Below are 23,489 nucleotides of genomic sequence, written 5' to 3'. Positions count from 1 at the left end.
AAGCCCCGCCCCCGTGATCAGCGGACAGCCGGACAGATTGAGGTGCTCCAGGAGAGGGAGACCGCCGCGCAGACACACACACCTGAAACACACACACACACCTCAACATAACAAGAGCAGGAAAATGTATATCTAACTCATCGATGGTCATCCTTACTACAACAAACTACAGGCTAAAAAAACAAACTATATATATATATATATTTATTTATTTTTTTTTTTATCTTATTAAGCATTAACTGTTTATTGTCAAATATTGTTTTTGTTCACTAAAATATTTTTCTAATTCATTAACTAATATGAAAATTCCTGTTGACTAAATAAAAATAAATGATAGTTTTTACATTCAGCTCAACTTTTTTATATTACAGCCAACCTAAAAGATATAAGACACTATTTTTTAAGAAAATTGTTATGATTTATTATAATAATAATAATTATTATTATTATTATTATTGGAAATAAAAAATATTAATATACCTTTAAGTACATATATATTAAATTATACATAGTATAATAATAATAATAATAATGCAGAAATATAGTAAATAAGCAAATATATTACTATTAATACTATTAGCTGAATATTTCTTATATATTATATTATTATATATTATTTTAATAAAATATCTATAATATTATATAGTAAAACAAATGTTACATAAAATTATTTCGAAATTAAGCCTTATGCATTAAAAAATAAATCAATTCCTCATAAAAAACTACATTCCCATAACAAAACAATGTTACAACAATTGAAATTAAATGTGCAAAACTCAATATTTTTTGCTAAATTAAGCCATAGACATGTTTAAAAAACACGAAGAATACATTAAAGTAATTATTACATACAAACTCAAACTATTTAAAATATTTTACAATTCAACAGTACCTCAATGATCCTAAAAAAACCTTTAATTATTTACATTTAATTACTAAACATAATCAAAATCTTTTCCAGAGATGGGTTGCGGCTGGAAGGGCATCCGCTGCGTAAAAACGTGCTGGATAAGTTGGCGGTTCATTCCGCTGTGGAGACCTCGAATTAATAAAGGGACTAAGCCGAAAAAATGAATGAATGAATAATGAACCAAAATCAACAAGTGAAGAGAATCAGTTCTGGAAAAAATCCTTAACATTTAATTTCTTAACATTTATCTGAAGTATTCAAAAAAAGTATTGAAAAATATGGAGTAGGTACTATTTTTGAATTTACTACCCGACTGATACGCTGCATTACGGGATGGCAGAATTCATTGTATGCTTACTTCAGAATAGAGGTCTGCATTCCCGTGGCCGTACCAGTGGGAGCCGCGGTACCCGACCAGATTTCGAGCGGCGCGGGAATACATTTCTGAATAAAGTGCGGGAGCGGTCAGTAACTGGTTTAATTTTAGACGGGAGCGGGCGACTCCCGAGCGAGCCAGCACGCGCATGCATGTGTGTGAATGAGACAGCGTGATGCTTGTTTGTTGCTGTCTATGTGTGTGTGCGAATGAGAGAGGGAGCTTTGTGCTGTGTGTGTGTGTGTGTGTGTGTGTGTGTGTATATGTGTGTGTGTGTGTGTGTGTGTGTGTGTGAATGAAAGAAGAAGCGTGACGCTGTCTGTGTGTGTGTCACTTGCTCGGTGCTTATGTGTGTGCATGTTTTTATAAACAGCTTGTTATTGGCTGTCTGGACTCTGTATAGCAGGGTGGTTTTCGATTTTGTTCTCCCCCCGTCTGCAGGAACGGGCGCGGCGGGTAGAAAACGGGGCGGGTTGGGAAGCGGCACAACAAATGCTAAATATTAGCGTGAAATATAAGGGTTCGGGCTAAAACCTGGCGGGAGCGGGATTCAAAATTTAGTCCCGCGCAGATCTCTACTTCAGAATCTCGCCGGAAGCAGTCGGTCATCCTGGTACGTCTCGCACTTTGTTTTTACAATACGATGAGTACTGACACACTATTTTGCTTGCATACTGTTTTGGCGTACTATATAGTATGGAAGTATGTGATGTCGGATGCAGACTACATGTCTATTTGTGCATACCTTAAGCCGAGGTCTGTGATCTGATGGCATCCGGATAGGCTGAGGAACCGAAGCGCCCGCTGAGCTCCTGATTGGTCAGTTCTGTTGTGATGCTCCGCGCAGGATTGGCCCTCAAACCAACATTTAGTCCGTAACTCAGCACTGCCCCCTGTGGCCTGGAGGTCTGATTGAGTCCGAAGCGCTGCTGCATCCGAGCTGCAGCAGGAGGAGTGGCCGCAGAGGGCGTCGCCATACTGCCAGGGGGAGGAGCTTAGTCCAGTCCTAAAGCCTCGCCTCTGGCTCCTCCTACAGCAGCACGAGGCACTCAGTGCTTCTGAAATACCACCACAGCCAATCTCCTGTGAGGCCACGCCTCCTCGTCTGCTCCAATCAGCAGCATCCTCGATGTCGGCTAATTTGACTGGATCGAGCACCCAGATGTGGGTGGGACCACAGCCTGAGCCACGCCCCCCAGGCCTGCGCTTGAAGATGAGATCCTGACAGCTGCGCCCCATTGGCTGGAGGCGGGGCTCCTCTATTCTGATTGGAGAAGGCGGAGCTTGCAGGAGTTTGTGGGCTGGGCTGGGTGTTGACGAATCTCCCAAACCCACAGAGAGGATCTTCAGGGTTCGATCCGTGATTTTATCACAGCCGGACAGATCCAGATGCTGCAGAGTCCCACACGCACCCAACGCACACCAGCTGGAGGAGGAAAAACAAACAGCGGTGGGTGGATGCAGTAACTAGTTACAAATACATAATATAATAACAATAATATTATTTTTAATAATAGTATGTAAATATAGTAAGAATAAATATTTAATAATAATTAATATAATAACAATAATAGTTTGTAAATATAATAATAATAATAATAACAACAATAACAATAATAGTATGTAAATATAATAATAATAATAAATATATAATAAAAAAAATAATAATCCATAATATAATACCAAACAATAATAATAATAATAATAGTATGTAAATATAATATTACATAATAAAAATAATAATAATCCATAATATAATACCAAATAATAATAATAATAATAATAATAGTATGTAAATATAATAATACATATAATAATAATAATAATAATAATAATAATAATAATAATAATAATAATATCTATAATATAATACCAAACAATAATAATAATAATAATAATAATCCATAATATAATACCAAACAATAATAATAATAATAATAGTATGTAAATATAATAATACATATATAATAACAATAATAATAATAATAATAATAATAATAAATGCTCTCACAGTCCAAACACATGCGCTATAGGGGAATTGGGTAAACTAAATTGTCCATAGTGTATGTGTGTGAATGAGTGTGTATGGGTGTTTCCCAGTGATGGGTTGAGGCTGGAAGGGCATACGCTGCATAAAACAGATGCTGGATAAGTTGACGGTTCATTCCCCTGTGGTGACCCCAGATTAAAAAAAGGGACTAAGCCGAAAAGAAAATGAATGAAGGAAGGAATGAATGAATGAATGAATGAATGAAGGAATGAATGAATGAATGAAGGAATGAATGAATGAATGAACGCCTTCGACAGCATCTCGTTAATGATTGACAAAAAGTTGATCATAATATCTGCAAACCTGTCGAAGGCCGAGTCTGAGACGTCTGTCTGCGTGAGGTCCAGATGGGTCAGATTGGGACACAGACTGAGCATCTGCCGCACCTACACAGAGGAATAACACACTTTTATTAGCCGAGTGACTGATAACCAGAGCCAGACAGAATCACGAGTCTGTTTGCTGTTTTTGACTGCCTGGCGCCATCTAGTGTAATACATCCATGTGTGAATGCATATAAATACACATATTTAAAATAATCTAAATATTAAAACTTGCAAGAATTTAAGATGCAGATGACCGTTAAACACATCATAAGAGTCTTGTGAAAAGGTTCCAAAGTAATAATAATAATAATAATAATAATAATAATATAATGTTAATAGTAATCAAAATAAAAACAACAACATAATATTAATTTTACACACCATCTTGCTGGAGAGCGTGGAGCTGTAGGCCAGGCTGAGCGAGCGCACCGAGGACCCAACGGCTGGCAGCAGCTTCTGGATGATCCCGTTCAGCAGGAGCTTCTCTCTCTGTAGAGCACTGATGGAGGAGCGCTCTGCAGACGCCTCCTCTGCACACACAAGCACAGGAACAACTAGGTTAATTAGGGTAATTAGGCAAGTCATTGTATAACATAGTTGGTTCAAGAGACAATCAAACACTAATATTGCTGAAGGGGCGAATAATATTGACCTTAACATGGCTGTAAAACTATTAAAACTCATTTTATTCAAGCCCATATATATATCTATTATCTATCATCTCGCACCCTGACCTGATTCGTCCACGTCTGCATCCTCGTCCCACTCCTGATAGGCTCTTCCATCGTCCTGGAGACTCTTTATCCAATCATCATCCGGCTCCAGATCCAGATCACCCGGAGGACCACTGTAATACTCACCTGCAGAACAATGTAATGTACACTGTAATAATAATCACCAGCAGAGCAATATTAAACACATGCAATAATAATAGTCACCAGCAAAATAATATTAAATACACCGCCCAAACAACATATTATGTATTTATTAACATCATATTAAACACACTGCAGTTTTCATGACACTGCATTCAACATTAATAAAATTAAAATCCAACATTGCTTTTTTATTCCAAAGTGACTGAACTACATGTGCTGTCTTTATTTTCTAAAGAATTCTGAAAATAATTAATAATAAAACTCAATGATGCAGCATAACTAAAAGATTAAAAAGTGAATAACTGTCTTTAATGAGTTAAAGTTTTAAAACTTTATTAAAAAGGATAAATTACTTTAAAAATGCTTTGTTTTTTATAATCTTTAAGCAAAAAGTCATTTAAACTTCCATCAACCTCCATGTGGTCACTAGAGAGCAACAAAGAACGCATTAAATTAAAGCTGACATTGTTTTTCTATGTATCTATTAATGTGGTATTTTACAATATTTTTGTATCTATATGTTGTAAATCAATTCTGAGATGTCTGATTAAGTCATATATGCAAATATATATGTAAATTTATTACATAAATTTATTACATAAATATATTACATAAATTTATTAGCATACATGTTAAATGTTTGGAAATTGCATTTATTGAAAACTTTAAAATAATCTATATGAAAAAAGTTACTAAAGATAATGTAAATGTAATCCAAAAGTAGTCAGATCGCGTTGCCTTAAAAGTAATCTAAATGTAATCCAAAAGTAGTCAAATGACGTTGTTATAACAGTAATCTAAATGTACTCCAAAAATAAAGAGATTGCGTTGTCTTAAAAATAATCTTAATGTAATCCAAAAGTATTCAGATTAAGTTGCCATAAAAGTAATCTAAATGTAATCCAAAAATACTGAGATTGCGTTGTCTTAAAAGTAATCTAAACGTAATCCAAAAGTAGTCCGATTGGGTTGCCATAAAAGTAATCTAAATGTAATCCAAAAATAGTGATATTGTGTTGTCTTAAAAGTAATCTAAATGTAATCCAAAAGTAGTCAGATTGGGTTGCCATAAAGTAATCTAAATGTAATTAAAATGTGAAATAGTCAGATTGCGTTGCCATATAAGTAATCCCAATGTAATCCAAAAGTAGTCAGATTGCCTTATGGCAACATAATCAGACTACGATTAGATTACATTTAGATTACTTTTACTGTATTTTGAAAATCAATTCTGAGATGTCTGATTATATGCAAATATATACGTAAATATGTTATTTATTAAATTATAAATACATAAAGCATACATGTTAAACACTTGGAAATTACATTATTGAAAACTTGAAAATAATCTATATGAAAAAGTTACTAAATATAATCTATATGTAATCCAAAAGTAGTCAGACTGCCTTATGGCAACATAATCACACTACATTTAGATTACTTTTACTATGTGTTGGAAATCAATTCTGAGATGTCTGATTATGGCATATATGCAAATATATATGTGACTATATGTTATTTATTAAATAATAAATATATAAAAGCATATATGTCAAATGTTTGAAAACGTTGCATTTATTGCAAACTTTAATATAACCTATTTGAAAAAGATACTAAATAAAGAAAATGAGTTCAACAGAATATAAACACACACACACACACACGCCAATGATTATCTGTTAAACATTAAAAAAAATCTAACCTAGTCTAAAAATAGTTGAATTACTCAACACTCCAATATTCAAATATAATAAAGTTCATTATTTATAAAAATGCAGGATATAAATATTTTTTATAAATATCCTACAACTGAAGAAGTTTGCTGCCATGTCTTACTTTCTGCAGTTTTACAAAAGAAAATAAATTTGATGTGTATGCCTTCATCAGACATCTCGAAATTGATTTACAAAATATAGATCAGAAATACTGGAATATATATAATAGAAGTATTGTAAAACACCATGTTAATGGATAATTAAGTATAAATGCCAACTTTAATGTATTTTTTATTCTCTGCCGCCCCCTTGTGGCCAAATAGAGGTTGACATGTGTGGAGCAAAGTAATTTGTACTTTTTAATATCATTTTAAATGTATTAATTAATTAAGAACAATTACACAGATCAGTGTTTGGTGTCTCCAGAATGTGTGTGTAAAGCTTCAGCTCTAAATACACATCAGATCATTGATTATACAATATGTTGTCTGATCAAAGCTTCCTCATTTGTAGAGATTTTACTGTCCTTTCTTTATTATTCTTAAAACATACACCATTTTAAAACCATGTGAAAGTTGATCTGCAGCTGATCACAGAGAGCTGAACACATCTTTTCAGCCCAGTTTCTTTACAAATCCTGCTCTGTGGACGTTTATATGCGTTACTATGAAGACATGTTAATATGGTCCTGTCGGTCAATATCAGTGAATAGGGGAAAAACACACTCCTTCGTCAGGTGGCGGTGGGTCTCAAAACAACTGGGATTCGGAAAGAGTCTTATTGTGTTTAAAGCACCACAATATGACTGGACACACTGATAACAGCTGACAAATGTTGATTTCGCATCAGAAGTGTGTAGTGTGCAGCAGACGCACCTCTGGCCCAGCGCACCGGGTACAGGTGCCTCCACAGAGAGCCGGTTCTGGTCACCTGAGTCCAGACGCTGCACACCTGAGCACAGCGGCACAGATCCTGCGGACCCAGAAACCTGAAGATACGCAGAAGCAGCTCCTGCGGGAGAGACGACACCGACACACGCTCCAACACACGCTCTGAGGACACACACACACACACACACACAAAACAAAGTCACCTCACACTGAAGATGAAATATTGCATGTTAAAAACATTATTGGACATTAAAATATTACAGAATGAAGATGCTTTTGAGAGTTTAGATGATGAGTGTATGTTTATCAAAGCAATTAAAAAAAATCATTATTTTATTATTATATTATTTATTTTTTTATACGCATATGCGTTTTGTTTTCATTTTCTCTCTGTGAGAGCTCAGCTGGAGTCACGTGTGGATTAACAGTGTACGCGACGCTCGACAACAATAACTTACGTGTCTAAGGAGGATTATTGTTTACCTGAGAGCTGTTCTCATCTGCAAACGCTGAGATCCGGATTCGCTTGTCGTCTCCTCTTAATAAAGACGCGGCTCTAGTTGCTGGTGATTGTCCTGTCTTTACAGATTTGGTAAGTGAGTGACCAGTGCTCTTTGTTTATTCAGTTTGTTCGTATCTAACAAACTATTGCACAGAGTGTAAACATGTTAGCACCACAACCAAACTTTAACCTCGTGTAGGGTTTTTACCACATTTAGTGACCGGAATAACACACGCGGCTTTCAGACACTACCTGCCGTGTGCATCTAAGTTTCCGGGAAATGCAGAGGGTTTTTTTCTCTCATTCGCCGTGCGGTATCAAACATTGCATGAAAAATACACGCTTAGAGCAGATCCTCGAGTCAAATATCTCGTTTGTCGCGAGGGACATGAATGAATTCCCTGAATGAAAGAGCCAAACTGCAGTTAAAGTCCACCATTTAATCATTTGGCAAATAATTCGACTACAGATGTCCATGTAAACACTGTCACTTTCTCCTGTGTGTGTGTGTGTGTGTGTGTTTTGATTCTGAAACTCAGCGTGCCCAAATAGACACTCCCACACCCTCCCACTTTAGTTCCTCCGACACTCCCCCCTAAACAGAGCTGGACACGCCCACTTTTCAGGCTTTTTCCAAAGTACAGGTGTGAAAACACCCTGCTGAAACGAGGGGTTTCATGACCCTTTAACTAATCTGGTTAACAATTAAAGCACGGGTTGATCGCGAAGCAGAAAAGCATTAAGGGTGTTGCGGATAGGGGACCTAAACAAAATCTAAACAAACCTAAATCATGTGTTGAACAGTGGAGGTCGTAATTATAGGTTGAGTATTACATTGAGTATTGTGGCATCCCGGGCAGATTCAGACAGTGTGCTGCTGTATGTGTGTGTGTGTGTGTGTGTGTGTGTGTGTGTGTGTGTGTGTGTGTATGTGTGTGTGTATATGTGTGTGTGTGTGTGTGAGTGTGCGTGCGTTCACCCTCTCCAGTCTTCTCATGGTCGGAGTATTTGAAGGCCTTCTGCAGCTCGGCGTGGCTCCACAGACTGAGGCCCTTCAGCAGTGTGTGTGTGTCTGAGCAGCTGGACTGACACTGAGAGCTGCAGTGCTGGAGCATCACCTGCTGCTTGATGGCCTTCAGCTCCTCATAGGAGAAATACTCCATCAGCATCGGCTGATACACCTAAACACACACACACACACGTGAATATACACACACACACGCACATATATCCAAACACACACATATGCATGCTCATATCATAAACTGCAGGTTCAGTCTAACTGGGTAAGTGTGAGGTGAGGTGGAGCTGATGAACTGCTGATCTACACTCATCTACAGCAGCAGAGAACACTGATCAGCTTTGGTGAGTCTGACCTCCTCTTCCTCCTTCATGTGAGGAATGAAGTCCTGTGTGAAAGCCTCCAGTCGCTCCTTCAGCTGCTGCGCGTAATTCAGCTGCTCGAACTCGCTCTGAACACAACAAACAAACAAACAAACAAACAAACAAACAAATCAATCAGGGAGTCGTTCACTTGCTGAGTCAATCTGAATCATTTGAGTCAGTGAATCATTGATGAAGTTCATCTTACTTCTTTAGTCAATGAAACAGAGAAGTGACAGCTTGACAACCACACACACTTCGACAAAAAACACACACACAACACACACAACTGGATGCGCATGCGCACACACACACTCTAAGGGGAACACACACTCTGAAATTCACACACACACTCCAACACACACATAAAAAACTCAGAGGCAAACACCCATGCGCACACACATGCACACTCTTACATGCAAACACAGTGATGTGCAGACACGCACGCACGCACACGCACACACACACACACACACACACACATACGCGCGCGCATATACACTGATGCAAAGCATGCACATACACACATACACACTGATGCACATACACACTGATGAACGCACACAGACAGACAGACACAGACACACACACACACACACACACACAAGGGCGCGCAAAAACACTGATGCAAAGAAGCATGCACATGCACACATACACACTCACACTCTGATGAACGCACAAATAGACACACACACACACATATATATACATTTACACTCTGATGCAAAGAAGCCTGCGTGTACGCACTCATACTAATGAACACACACAGACACACACACACACACAAGCTTGCGCAAATACACTGATGCAAAGCATGCACGTACACACATTCTGATGAACACACAAACAGACAGACAGACAGACACACACACACACACACACATTGATGCAAAGCAGCATGCGCATATGCACATACGCACTGACACTCTGATAACACACACACACACACACACACACACACGAATGCGCACAAATACACTGATGCAAAGCATGCGTGTACACACACTCCGATGAATGCACACACAGACAGACAGACGGACAGATGGACGGACACACACACACGTGCGCAAATATACACTCTGATGCAAAGAAGCCTGTGCGTACGCACATACAAAATCATACTGATGAACACACACACACAAACACACACACAAACAAACAAACAAACAAACAAACAAAAAAACACACTCTCTCTCACTCTCTCTCTCTTTCTCACACACAGAAACATACTCTCACTCTGACACACACACACACACACACAGGCAGGCAGACTGACCGTGACGCTGCGCAGCCCCTTCTGGAAGAGTGTGAGCATGTCGCTCAGCTTGTTGTCTGCGTGGACGTGGTAGACGGTGTGGCTGCGCTCCTGCAGCAGCTCCATGATGCACTCGTTCTCGATCTGCTCGTGCTTCTTGAACTCGGTGAAAGTGTCCAGCAGCGACTGCAGGAACGACCGGAAGTCCCTGTTGTTGGAGAAGTTTGTGTTGGACAGCTGCAAACACACACACACACACACACACACACACACACACACACACACACACACAGGAGAAATGATGACTGCAGCTAATACACACACTAAACACTTCAGACCTTACTGATAATGTTGACATAATGTACAAGTGTGCAGCACAAACTCCACAAAACAGATGCGCGTGTGTGTGTGTGTGTGTGTGTGTGTGTGTGTGTGTGTGTGTGTGTGTGCACTACTACTCAGCGGTCTCAGCAGTTCAGTAAAGCTCTCCCTCTCACACACACACCCCTGTAATAAAAACTGTGTGTGTGTCGTGTGTTAAAGTAGTTCACTTGCAATCAGCACAGCAGCTGAAGGGACACACACACACACACACACACACACACACACACACAGAAACACATACTTTTCTCATATACACACACACACACACACTGACACAGCAAACATGCATACACTTTTTTACACACTTTTCTCAAACACACACACACAAACACACACCTTGTCCTCACACAGACAACAAACACACAAATTTTGTCCTCACACACAAACTCACACTAACACAGTAAAATACACAGAGACACACACACACACACTCTGACATACACTTTTTTTCTCAAACACACAGACTGACACAACAAACACTGACACATCTTTTCCTTACACACACAGACACAGTAAACACACTCTCACACAGAAACACTCACACACTAACAAAGCAAAACACACACGCGCGCACATTCTCTTTATTACACACACACACAGAATCACACACACATAGATTCTTATACAATCACACACACACACACACACACACACACACACACTCCTCTGATACATGCGCTTACACAATCACACATTATTTCTCTCTCTCTCACACAATCATACACACTTTATTTCACACACACATAGATTCTCATACAATTTCACACACACACACACACACACACACACACACACACACACACACACACTCCTCTGATATGTGCTTACACACACACATACACAGATTCTCATACAAACAATTACACTCTTTCTATTTCTCTCTCTCACACACACACACACACACACACACACACACACAGATCCTCCTCCACACCCTGTAAAATCAGACTGAATACCGCATTCATAATCATCTGTGACCTCACAACACCTCCACTATCAGACACGCTCATTCTGACATCATTTACCTGCTCCAAACCTTGTTTATTCAGTTGAACAAAAGAAGATATTTTGAAGAACCTGTAACCATTGACTTCCATGGTATTCACTTTTCCTACTATACAATATAGTCAGGTGGTTACAGGTTTACAACATTCTTCCAAATAACGTTATCTACTTTAGAGTTTTAACAGATGAAAGAAACCCATAAAGGTTTAAAAACCTCTTGAGGGAGAGTAAACAGAGTAAATGGTCATTTTATGGTGAACTGACCCTCGAACACATCCATCTGACACACATTTAAAGAACAATTAATGCAGAAATCATCTGATTACAGATCAGACACACTGACAAACCCCAATCTGAATAAACAGAACTAGTTATGTCAACAACATGATCATATCTGCACCTATTTGCGTGTTTATATTATCATTATTGCCCAGAAATGAAGTGTATTACAGGTCTGAGATCAGTGTGTGCTTCAAATCATCCTCACACACAATGCTAGCAGTTTGTTTCGCCACAGATCTGAGGTCAGACGTGCACATTAACCTCTTATAATATGTTTACATTAACTCACACGGATCACAATGAGTTAATATAATCATAATTACACGTATAATATGCAGAAATGATGACAGAAGCGCCGATCTGAGATCAGATGATTGTCAGACGTTGACATTAAACTCTGATCGCTGTCTGTTAGCAGTGCGGCTAGCATTAGCTCTGCGTAAACACAGCTTCGGGGATGTTAAAAAGCAGATTAAGTGTGAAATGCGATGTAAAATGGGTAATAGACGAACCTTTTCGCTGTAAAGACCCACCAGCTGCTTCATGCGCCAGTGAGGGCCCGTGAAAACATCCACCTCATCGGGAAAAGGAGCCATCGCGCCTCCATCAGCTCCACTGCCGCGGACTGAACACGCGGGCGCCAGATCCTCCAGCTCAAAATCCTCTGCCGACGCTGAACATCTGCACAAAAACATACACAAAACAACAGAGTTGTTGAGAGTAGATTATTTTCATGATAAAGAAAGACATGGATTGAAGTAAAATTTTAAAAAGGATGCCACATATATTATATTTCAAGGCTGATTTAAAGATTTATCTAATGTTTTAAAGTACGTATTATTTTTTTAATAACATACTCAAACAACTAATATAGTATGAACATACTCAAACAACTAAACTAATTATAAATATGAATATATACCCTTCTTGTTTTATTTGTTTTATTCTATTAGTTTAATTGTACAATTTTGCTGTTTTCTGTCATGTTGTGGATGTCATGATTGTACGATTATGCTATGATTGAAATTTAAATAAAGAAAATAATTAATAATAGTAATAATAAACCATGGTAAACAAATCTATTTTAAAATCTGGAATATAAAAGCCCCTTTAATGTTGTCCAAATTACGTTTTAGGCATGCGTATTATGCAAATCAGCAATGGAGAAATAAATAAATCAGGAAAATCACCAAATGTCTTATTGGAAATTGATCTTTTGTAAATATTTGAATGATATTTATTAAGCTTTAAAAAAAATCAATATTTTTTAATTATACCTGTGCAATTCACGACTGAAGTTTTACAGCGTAAAATCCTTTTAAAAGACTTTTACAGTACAAAACATTACTTTTATCATCATGATTACTGTATCTGGCTCGTATATTTTAAGTTATATAGTGACGATTTTAAGTTATAGTAAAACAATGGGACACTAAATAAAACTTTTATGCAAATTAAATACACCTCAAAATGCTAACTCAAATGCTTGCATGTAGTGTCGAATTTGGAGGATTATGACAGAACTTGGCAACCAGGATGACGGAGTTACGTCTACGTGCGCAGTGCCATGTTCAAGACACATGCACGGCTCGTACATAAACACAAGAGTGCGCACTGCTAAATAACTTATATTTACATAAGAACATGTCATTATATCACTTATTTATGTATATATAACATATTAAAAACCATTAATCGCAGAAAATACATGAAATCGTTAAAGCTACGCTATTTACTCCGTGTTAAATTAATAGTATGTGATGAGATGCTGTTAGAAAAACACTTACAGTATATTTTAGACACCAACAATTTTATTTATGGCAACAAAATCATGATTATTAATCTTTAAAAGAAATAAAAGAAGGTGCGAAATGGGGAAAAACAAACAGTTATATTAAACCTCTAAACTTACATGAAAATATTCAGATTATACAGGTATGGAATCATTTTAATTCCCAACAGAGATACTGAACCTAAATCTTTTAGCAATATCGTCCCCGACTATGAGCAGAGTGCAAATATCAAATTGATATTTAAATAAAATATAAATGAAAGAGCTGATGAATAAAGGAACGAGAAGCTATTGCTTTTCTACAATCACAAAACCGCAGAAAAACTCGATGCGTGAGCTGCGTATAGTGTTACAACTGTCCAACAAATTACACTATTTAAATAATCATTTATTTATTGGTGTATGTTAAATTTTCCGGTGCAAAATATCTTAAATCAAGATTACTTGAGTCTTGTTTTCTGAAGAATATCTCAGCATGAAGTGGGTCTGTTTATATATCTCGATTTAAAAACATGTAACGTTTACATACTTGTACTGGAAAATAAGTCAATAACCTCACATTGTGCAGCATGTTCATCACACTGAGTTCTGGTTTAATTTTAAGGTCATTTTCAGCAGAAACAAGTCAGAAAGAAAGAATAACTCCACAAACTACATCAGATTTCAGCGTTTTCAATAGCTATGATCGTTTTCTGTGCATGTCGGCACCTCGCCGAGTCCATCTAGACGTAAATATCACATTTCATTACAGTTTATCAGAAACGTTTGTATAAGAAATCCTGATATTTTTGGGTTTGTGTCAGGCTGATTTCTCTCTGGTCCTTTATGTTGCGTTTCCTCCACACCAGAGGAGGCGCTGTTGCATTTAGCTGTCATCCTGCAGCATCTCCTCGATTTCGCGATCCCAGTTATCGTCACGGTTTTCTGGATCGACCACCACCTCGTACTCCTGAAGCTCCTGCTGTAACTCCTTCTCCCAATCAGCCGTCTCTTCTAGAGGACAGACAAACAAACAGACAAACGTGAACGCTACAAAAATATTATAACTTAGCGTAAAATGTTAACGTGCTGTATTATTGTGCTGAGTTTCCTACAAAAGCTTTAAAGTCAGAAAACACATTTTTAAAATAATATTTAATACTAGAATAATCACACAATGATTTCGATATGATTCGTTTGAATCAATTCAGGCCTTAAGGTCTGTAAGCCCCTCCCCCTTCCATAAACCAACTCTGCGCTGATTGGTCAGCTGGTCATGTCTGTTATGACTAATGAAATAAATGTAATCCAAAAGTAGTATGATTAGATTGCCATAAAAGTAATCTAAATGTAATCCAAAAGTAGTCAGATTGCATTGCCATTAAGTAATGTAAATGTAATCTAAATGTAACAGATTACACTACCATAAAAGTAATCTAAACGTAATTGAAAGTAGTACAATTGCACTGTCAAAAATGTAATCTAAATGTAATCCAAAAGTAGTCAGATAATGCTACTATAAAAGTAATCTAAACATAATCCAAATGTAGCAGATTATGTTGCCATAAAAGTAATCTAAAAGTAGTCAGAGTGCATTGCCGTAAAAGTAATCCAAGTGTTATCTAAAAGTAGTCAGATTGCATTGCCATAAAGTAATGTAAATGTAATCCAAATGTAGCAGATTACACTACCATAAAAGTAATCTAAATGTAATCCAAAAGTAGTCAGATTATGCTACAATAAAAGTAATCTAAATGTAATCCAGAAGCAGTCTGATTGTGTTGCCGTAAAAGGTATCTAAATGTAATCCAAATGTAGCAGATTACACTACCATGAAAGTAATCTAAATGTAATCCAAATGTAGTCAGATTACATTACCACAAAAGTAATCTAAATGGAATTCAAATGTAGCAGATTACATTATCATGAAAGTAATCTAAATGTAATCCAAATGTAGTCAGATTACATTACCATGAAAGTAATCTAAATGTGATCCAAATGTAGCAGATTACAATACCATGAAAGTAATCTAAATGTGATCCAAATGTAGCAGATTACAATACCATGAAAGTAATCTAAATGTAATCCAAATGTAGTCAGATTACATTACCATGAAAGTAATCTAAATGTGATCCAAATGTAGTCAGATTGTATTGCCATGAATATTATCTTAATGTAATCCAAAATTAGTCAGATTGCGTTGCTGTAAAAGTAATCTATAGTAATTCAAATAAGCTGAGATTATGTTGCTGTAAAAGTAATCTAAATTTAATTAAAAAGTAGTCAGATTGCATTGCTATAAAATTAATCTAATGTAAACCAAAAGTAGTACAAATGCACTGCCACGAATGTAATCTGAATGTAATCCAAAAGTAGTCAGATTAATGTGCCATAAAAGTAATCTAAATGTAATATAAAAGTAGTCAGATTCCACTACAATAAAAGTAATCTAAAATGTAATTTAAGAGTAGTCAGATTACATTACCATATATGTGTAATCTAACAGATCACATTAATGACTTGTAATCTGTCCAGTATCTGATAAGAATTCCTAAGTAATCCACCCAGCTCTACAGCTTCACTATATTAAAGCACTGTGGCAGATCAGCCTTAAAGGTACAGCGTCCTCTTTAACTGACCGTCTTTCTTGTCCAGCACCAGCTGCTTCATCTCGTTCCGCAGGTCCTCCTGGTTTATATCGCAGGTGTCGAAGGCGTCGCTCACGAACTCAGACACGCCGGGGCTGGTGGAGATGTCTTCCTCTATCTGTTAGCATTAGCAGATAATGTTAATTATCACTATGATCTGATATAATACTGCAGACGTGAGCTAAAGCTGTACCTCAGTGGTCTTTGTTTTACTGCTGATGGACACAGGAGGGGTTTTGGGTCTGATGCTCTCTGTCAAGAAGGGAAATAATAGAATAATAATGGTCAATAATGTTCAGCTTTAATAGTTTCCTCTTCATGCTCTGTGCATCGTCAGGAGCTGCAGATACTCGTGTTCATCTATCATAATGTTAAGTGTGTGTAAAGTGTGTGTGTGTTGAACCTGAGATGCTCTGGTCGCTCTTCTCCTCGTCTCGTTTCTCTGCCGCCTGCTGTTGCGCAGCGAGAGCCGTGAGCTGAGCCGACTGCTTGATCAGAGACACGCGGTAGAAATAATTCCTCCAGAACACGTCCTCCTTCACCCTAAAACACACACGCACACACATACACGCACCAGTTTAATATTTTGATTGCACAACTCAATTCGATTCCATTCACAGTTTTGGGTTCACAATTCGATTCAATTTAATTGACAATTCGATTCAATACATGATTAAAATTTTTGTTTTTGCTCTATATATGCAAATTTTACCATTTGCGCTATATATAATCAAATCTTACAGTATGTGCTCTATATACGCAAATTTTAGCGTTTGCCCTGTATATATGCAAATCTTAGTTTGTGCTTTATATATGTAAATCTTACCATTTGTGATCTATAGATGCAAATCTTACCGTCTGCGCTATATATATGCAAATCTTACAGTTTGTGCTCTATATATGTCGATCTTACGTTTGCGCTCTTTATATGCCATTCTTACGTTTGCATCTTACGTTTGTGCTCTATATATGCCAATCTTACGTTTGTGCTCTATATATGCCAATCTTACGTTTGCGCTCTGTATATACAGATCTTACGTTTGCGCTTAATATATGCACAACTTACCTTTGCGCTCTATATATGCAAATCTTACATTTGCGATGTATATGTGGAAATCTTACGTTTGCGATCTATATATGCAAATCTTACAGCTTAGACTCTATATATAAAAATCTTAGCGCTTACACTCTATTTATGGTAATATTACCATTTACGCTCTATAGACAGTGATCTTACATTTGCACTCTACATATGAAAATCTTTGTTAAATCTTACCGTTTACGCTCTATATATGTAAATCTTACCGTTAGTGCTCTATACATGCAAATCCTATTGTTTGCACTCTATATATGCAAATCTTACAGTTTAGACATTATATATGTAAATCTTACCGTTTACGCTCTATATATGCAACTCTTACCATTTGTGCTCTATACATGCAAATCTTACTGTTTGCAGTCTATAATCCGCAAATCTTACAGTTTGCACTCTATAGATGCAAATCTTACCATCTGCACTGTATATATGCAAATCTTACCGTTTATGCTTCTATATATGTAAATCTTACCACTTGCGCTCTATAGATGCAAATATTACCGTTTACACTCTATATATGTAAATGTTACTGTTTGTGCTCTATATACGGTGATCTTACGTTTGCACCCTATATATGCAAATCTTACCGTTTGTGCGCTATACATGCAAATCCTACTGTTTGCACTCTACATATGCAAATCTTACTGTTTGGACTTTACATGTGCAAATCTTTCTGTTCTATATATGCAAATTTTACAGTTTGCGATCTATATATGCAAGTCTTACTGTTTGGGGACAAGGTCGAAGCGCATCCGGTTGAGCAGCTCGTCCTCCTGCAACATGACAAGGGCGACAGGGTACATGTGCTGGAAGTCAAACTGAAACTGAACTCCAGCCGGAGGATCCCGCAGGAAGTTCCTCTTGTCCTGAACAAACAGACGAAAACATTTAAGTCTTGTTTTTATGGTTTAAAGGGCAGGGTTGCAGCTCAATTTTCACCATCTCACGTTCATCTTGAACAAATATAGAGTAATACTATGTGTATAAACTATTAAAAATATCAAGAATCACAGAAACAAAACAATCATATTAACAATCAGTACATTAAAATGAACACCCCCACTTTATTAAATCTATTACACACAGTTAAAGACAAAATGATGCACAAATTAAAGAATCTCTGAATAATCTCACAGCAGATAAAGCCAGGATCTGCTGCTGAATGGTTTCCTCCTCATTGTATCCGACCCACGGCGGCACGGCTACATCTACAGACACAAAGATTGAGTTTATGGAAATATATTCAAAATAAAGTCCCGTACCAAGTGATCGATTAATTCCATACCTGTTTTCTTTGCATTTTTCTCCAGGACAAACTTTTCCTGTTCCTTCTGAAAATCTCCCAAAATGGTCTGAAAGAGGAAAATTATTGCAAGAATTAAAACTATTGAAGGAATTATTAAAATAATATCCCACATAAAAAATACATTAACAACAACAACTGCATCAGTAAATCAATAATGAAATCGAAAAAAATTAAATGAAGGAAATTTAAAAAATGTTGCTGTTACAGTTACTATGGTAACACAACAACTACTACAGTAATTCATCTCCTGTGGTCAATTTACAGTTGCCATGGTAACTACAAATGTGGTAATTAATCTACTGTGGTGATTCTACAGTTGCTATGATAACACAACTATGATAATATCATGTGGTGATTCTACAGTTGCTATGGCAACACAACTACTACTACAGTAATTAATCTCCTGCAGTCATTCTCCAGTTGCCCAGGTAACTACAAATATGATAATTAATCTACCATGGTAATTCTACTGTCGTCATGGTAACACAACTATAAAAATCTCATGTGGTGATTCTACAGTTGCTATGGTAACACTACTACTATAGCAATTAATTAATCGACTGTGGTAATTTTACAGTTGCCATGGTAACACAACCAGTACTATAGTAATTACCCATCTGTGGCAATTCTACAGTTGCCATGGTAACAGCAACTACAGTAACTAACCCCCTGTTGTCATTCTACAGTTGTCATGGTAACAGCAACTACAGTAACTAACCGCCTGTGGTCATTCTACAGTTGTCATGGTAACAGCAACTACAGTAACTAACTGCCTGTGGTCATTCTACAGTTGTCATGGTAACAGCAACTACAGTAACTAACCGCCTGTGGTCATTCTACAGTTGTCATGGTAACAGCAACTACAGTAACTAACCGCCTGTTGTCATTCTACAGTTGTCATGGTAACAGAAACTACAGTAACTAACCGCCTGTTGTCATTCTACAGTTGTCATGGTAACAACAACTACAGTAACTAACCGCCTGTGGTCATTCTACAGTTGTCATGGTAACAACAACTACAGTAACTAACCGCCTGTGGTAATTCTACAGTTGCCATGGTAACAACTATGGTAATTAATATCCTATGGTCATTATGTAGTAGTTGCTATGGTAACCACTACAGTAATTAATCTTAATAAACTAGCTGCTATGTGTTTTCAGAGTTATTATGTTGTCGTGTGTTTGTTGGCTGTGTGTTCAGTGTTTGTTTGCGGTGTGTTGAGCACCTTGTCGATGATGCCGTCGATGTTGCTCTCCTCCACTGTTTTCTTGATGCTCTGAGCCGTTTCTGCCACAGACTCTGAGATCTTCTTGGTGGCGTTACTGGCCAGATTCAGGATGAAGCCTGACAGAGGAGAGTGTTGTGTTATGATCAATAATCATATCAATAAGTATCAGGTTCAGCACTCACTCCATCTGTCATACATCTGATAATATCCTCTACATGTACTGCACACTGGGTTTCATTTATTCTTCAGTGGTCATCATCTTTCCGAAATCCCCATAATATGTGTATGACCCCTGTGTAGTGAGCTTGTTCTGTGTAGTGTACATGATGAATGCTGTCTTTGTAGTGAACCCCATGAAAGTTCTCTGTGTAGTGTACAATTTTTGTGTTCTCCGCGTAGTGTTTATGATCTTGCTGTATTGTGTATGTCCCCTAGGAAGTGTGCAGAATGTGTTATCTGTGTTGTGTTTGTTCTCTCTGTAGTGTGTATGTACTCTCTGAAATGTGTGTTTAATCAGTACGCTGAGTCCCCCGGCCTGTGTATCTTCACTCGGCGGTGTGTTTATGTTCACTCTGTAGTGTGTATGTCCCCTGTGTAGTGTGTACTGTGCAGTGTGCTCACCGCTGAGTCCCCCGGCCTGTGTATCTTCACTCGGCGGTGTGTTTATACTCTTCTTCTTCTCCTCTTCTGTCTCCGCGGAGTCGCTCTTCTTCTTCTCCTCCTCCTCGTTTTCCGCGTCTCCGCTCAGCCACGAGCTCCAGCTCTTAAACATGCTGCCGGCGCGCGTCCCTGTGTCACTCTGCTCTGGATTTATCGATCTCTGATAGATTTCTGATCTCAAAATTGATCAGGATTTTACTTCATGGTTCACATCCGCACTGGGCCACATCAACAACTGCTGTGCTGCGCTTCCTCTGACGTCACTTCTTCTATCGTCACCGTTGGTCGTCAGTCTCCAGCAGCACAGTGGCTCCACAGCGCCCCCTGCCGAGCGGGAGAAACTGCGTCTGTTTTAAATGCCTCGTATATATTAGAAGAATATTTGACACAAAAATCAAGATCACCTCATTATTTACTCACCCTCAAGCATTCCGCAGTGTATATGAATTTTCTTTCTGTCAGATGAACAGTTTTATATTGTATCATCCATGCTTTATAATAGTGTTGAGTTTTATTTGGTCAAACTAACCCATTCGCCACAGTGGGTTAATGGATGTCTGCTAAAGCAGATCCATGTGGTTTAGCAACAGAGCTATTTACATTTTTAATGATTTATAAACTCTGATCATTGACTTCTGGCGTCTACACATGTGCGTCATGCGTGACTGACATATACAATGTGAAAATAAGCGTGATCTAATATTCAGAATTGTGTATTAATTTATTTTTATTGACACATTTTCTCTTGCAGTTTTAATGTCTAATGTTGAATATAAAAAATAGATAATCTATTTGAAGTATGTATCTACATCACTTTCCTGCTAGAACACACCCCTCAGTCACTAGCACACGCCCCTCAGCTGACACAACATGCCGCTTCAGAGCAGACGGGACACGCCCCCTCAGAACTGTCAGGATACGCCCACCCAGTCGACATAAAACGCACCATCACAACCGTCGGGACACGCCCACTTATTTGACATAGCACGCCCCCAAGGCAGGAGAACACTCCCCTCAGAGCAACCAGGACATGCCCACTCAGCCGTCACGACATTCCCCCTCAGAGCCGCCAGGATACGCCCACTCAGTCGACATAAAACACACCCTTAAAATCACCAGGATCCACCCATTTATTTAACATAACACAGGCTCTATGCAGACAGAACACGCCCCCTCAGAGCAACCAGGGCACGCCCACTTAGAATTGCCTGGATACGCCCACTCAGTCAACATAAAACAACCTCAAAATTGCAGACACGCCCACTTTGAAATAACACGCCCCCTAGGCAATCAGAACACACCCCCACAAAGCAATCAGTACACGCTCACTAATTTGAAAAAAAACATGCCCCCTAGGCAGCCGAATAACTCCCCTCAGAGCAACTAGGACACGCCCACTCAGCCATCAGAACACGCCCCCTCAGGGTCACTAGGACATGCCCTGCTCAGTCGACATAAAACACACCCTCAAAATCACCAACATGCCCACTCATTCGACATAACATGCCCCCTAGGCAACCAGAACACTACCATCAGTCGTTAAAACACGCCCCCACAGAACAATCAGTACACACCCACTTATTGGACACAACATGCCCCCTAGGCAGCTTGAACACTCCACTTAGAGCCTGTGGGACACACCCACCCACATAAGGACACACCCACTCAACCGTTAGAACACGCCCCCCTCAGAGCCGTGGGAACACACCCACTCAGTCAACATAAAACACACCCTCAAAATCACTGGGATACACCTACTTATTTGACATAACATGCTTCCTAGGCAGCCAGAACGCCCCCTTCAGAGCAACCAGAACACACCCTCAGAGTCGCTAGGCTATGCCTACTCAGTCAACATACAACCACTCCCAACATTTCAGGGACACGCCCATTTATTCAACAAAACATGACCCCTAGGCAGCAAGAACATGCCCCCTCAGAGCAACCAGAACACGCCCACTCATCCGTCAGAACACGCCCCGTCAGAGCCATGAGGATACGCCCACTCAGTTGACATAAAACACACCTTCATCTATCACTGGGATACGCCCACTTATTTGACATAACACGCTCCATAGGCAGCCAGAACACTTCCCTCAGAGCGACCAAGACACGCCCCCTCAGAGCAATAAGGATACGCCCACTCAGCTGACAAACCACAATCTAAAAATCACTGTGATACGCCCACTTATTTGACATAGCATGCTCCCTAAGCAGCCAGGATACGCCCAGTCAGCCATCTGAACACGCCCCCTCAGAGACAAGGGGACACACCCACTCAGTCAACATAAAACACACCCTCAAAATCACAGACACGCCCACTTATTTAACATAACATACTCACCAGGCAGTCAGAACACTCCCCTAAGTTGTTAGAACACGCCCCCACAGAGCAATCAGTAAACGCCCACTTATTGAACATAACATGAACACACCCACTTAGTCGATATAAAACACAACCTCAAAATCACTGGGATACGCCCACTTATTTGACATAACATGCTCCCTAGGCAGCTAGAACACTCCCCTCACAGCAACCAAGACACGCCCACTTATTTAACATAACGCTCACTCCCCTAAGAGAAACCAGGACACACCCACTCAGCTTTCAGAACACACCCACTTAGTCGATATAAAACACAACCTCAAAATCACTGGGATACGCCCACTTATATGACATAACATGCCCCCTAGGCAGCCAGAACACTCCCCTCACAGCAACCAAGACACGCCCACTCTGCAATCAGGACACGCCCACTCAGAGCCATGGGGACACACCCTACTGAGTCAATTTAAACACCCACAAAATGACAGACACACCCA

At 38.7% G+C, this 23,489-nt stretch overlaps 2 protein-coding genes across 6 annotated transcripts in view; both read right to left on the bottom strand.

Moving 5' to 3' along the window:
- Window positions 1-12,632, bottom strand: part of fbxl5 (F-box and leucine-rich repeat protein 5) — a 17,340-nt gene extending 4,708 nt beyond the window's left edge. The window contains 10 exon segments of one of the 2 annotated variants that reach the window (NM_001301328.1): window positions 1-82; window positions 2,032-2,712; window positions 3,640-3,722; window positions 4,044-4,192; window positions 4,397-4,522; window positions 7,131-7,307; window positions 8,627-8,828; window positions 9,024-9,119; window positions 10,307-10,522; window positions 12,469-12,632. The exon segment at window positions 1-82 is cut by the window's left edge and continues 67 nt beyond it. In NM_001301328.1, coding sequence (NP_001288257.1) covers window positions 1-82; window positions 2,032-2,712; window positions 3,640-3,722; window positions 4,044-4,192; window positions 4,397-4,522; window positions 7,131-7,307; window positions 8,627-8,828; window positions 9,024-9,119; window positions 10,307-10,522; window positions 12,469-12,552 — 1,896 coding nt within the window. In that variant the 5' untranslated portion in view covers window positions 12,553-12,632. 2 annotated transcript variants of the gene reach the window in all.
- A 1,117-nt stretch (window positions 12,633-13,749) lies between these two features.
- syap1 (synapse associated protein 1) lies at window positions 13,750-20,922 on the bottom strand. 4 transcript variants are annotated; one of them, XM_073938196.1, is made up of 10 exons: window positions 20,628-20,907; window positions 19,811-20,122; window positions 19,483-19,654; window positions 18,757-19,429; window positions 18,606-18,679; window positions 18,198-18,337; window positions 16,779-16,918; window positions 16,569-16,627; window positions 16,367-16,493; window positions 13,750-14,741 (listed from the first exon to the last, which is right to left on the bottom strand). In XM_073938196.1, exons 4-10 carry the CDS (start codon window positions 18,887-18,889, stop codon window positions 14,614-14,616), a joined length of 801 nt encoding a protein of 266 aa, XP_073794297.1. In that variant the 5' UTR covers window positions 18,890-19,429; window positions 19,483-19,654; window positions 19,811-20,122; window positions 20,628-20,907; the 3' UTR covers window positions 13,750-14,613.
- Window positions 20,923-23,489: the final 2,567 nt, after the last annotated feature.

This window comes from Danio rerio, chromosome 23 (assembly GCF_049306965.1).
Source record: "Danio rerio strain Tuebingen ecotype United States chromosome 23, GRCz12tu, whole genome shotgun sequence".
NCBI lineage: Eukaryota > Metazoa > Chordata > Actinopteri > Cypriniformes > Danionidae > Danio > Danio rerio.
Note: the sequence above shows the minus strand (reverse complement) of the source record. Positions and strands in the feature narration are given on the sequence as shown.

Coding starts and splice junctions, on each gene's coding strand:
- syap1 (XM_073938197.1), bottom strand. CDS start 18,889: ATGTGGGATATTATTTTAATAATTCCTTCAATAGTTTTAATTCTTGCA. Junction 16,628..16,778: donor GAGCGACCAGAGCATCTCAG/GTTCAACACACA, acceptor CCTTCTTGACAG/AGAGCATCAGACCCAAAACC. Junction 16,494..16,568: donor GTAAAACAAAGACCACTGAG/GTACAGCTTTAG, acceptor TAATGCTAACAG/ATAGAGGAAGACATCTCCAC.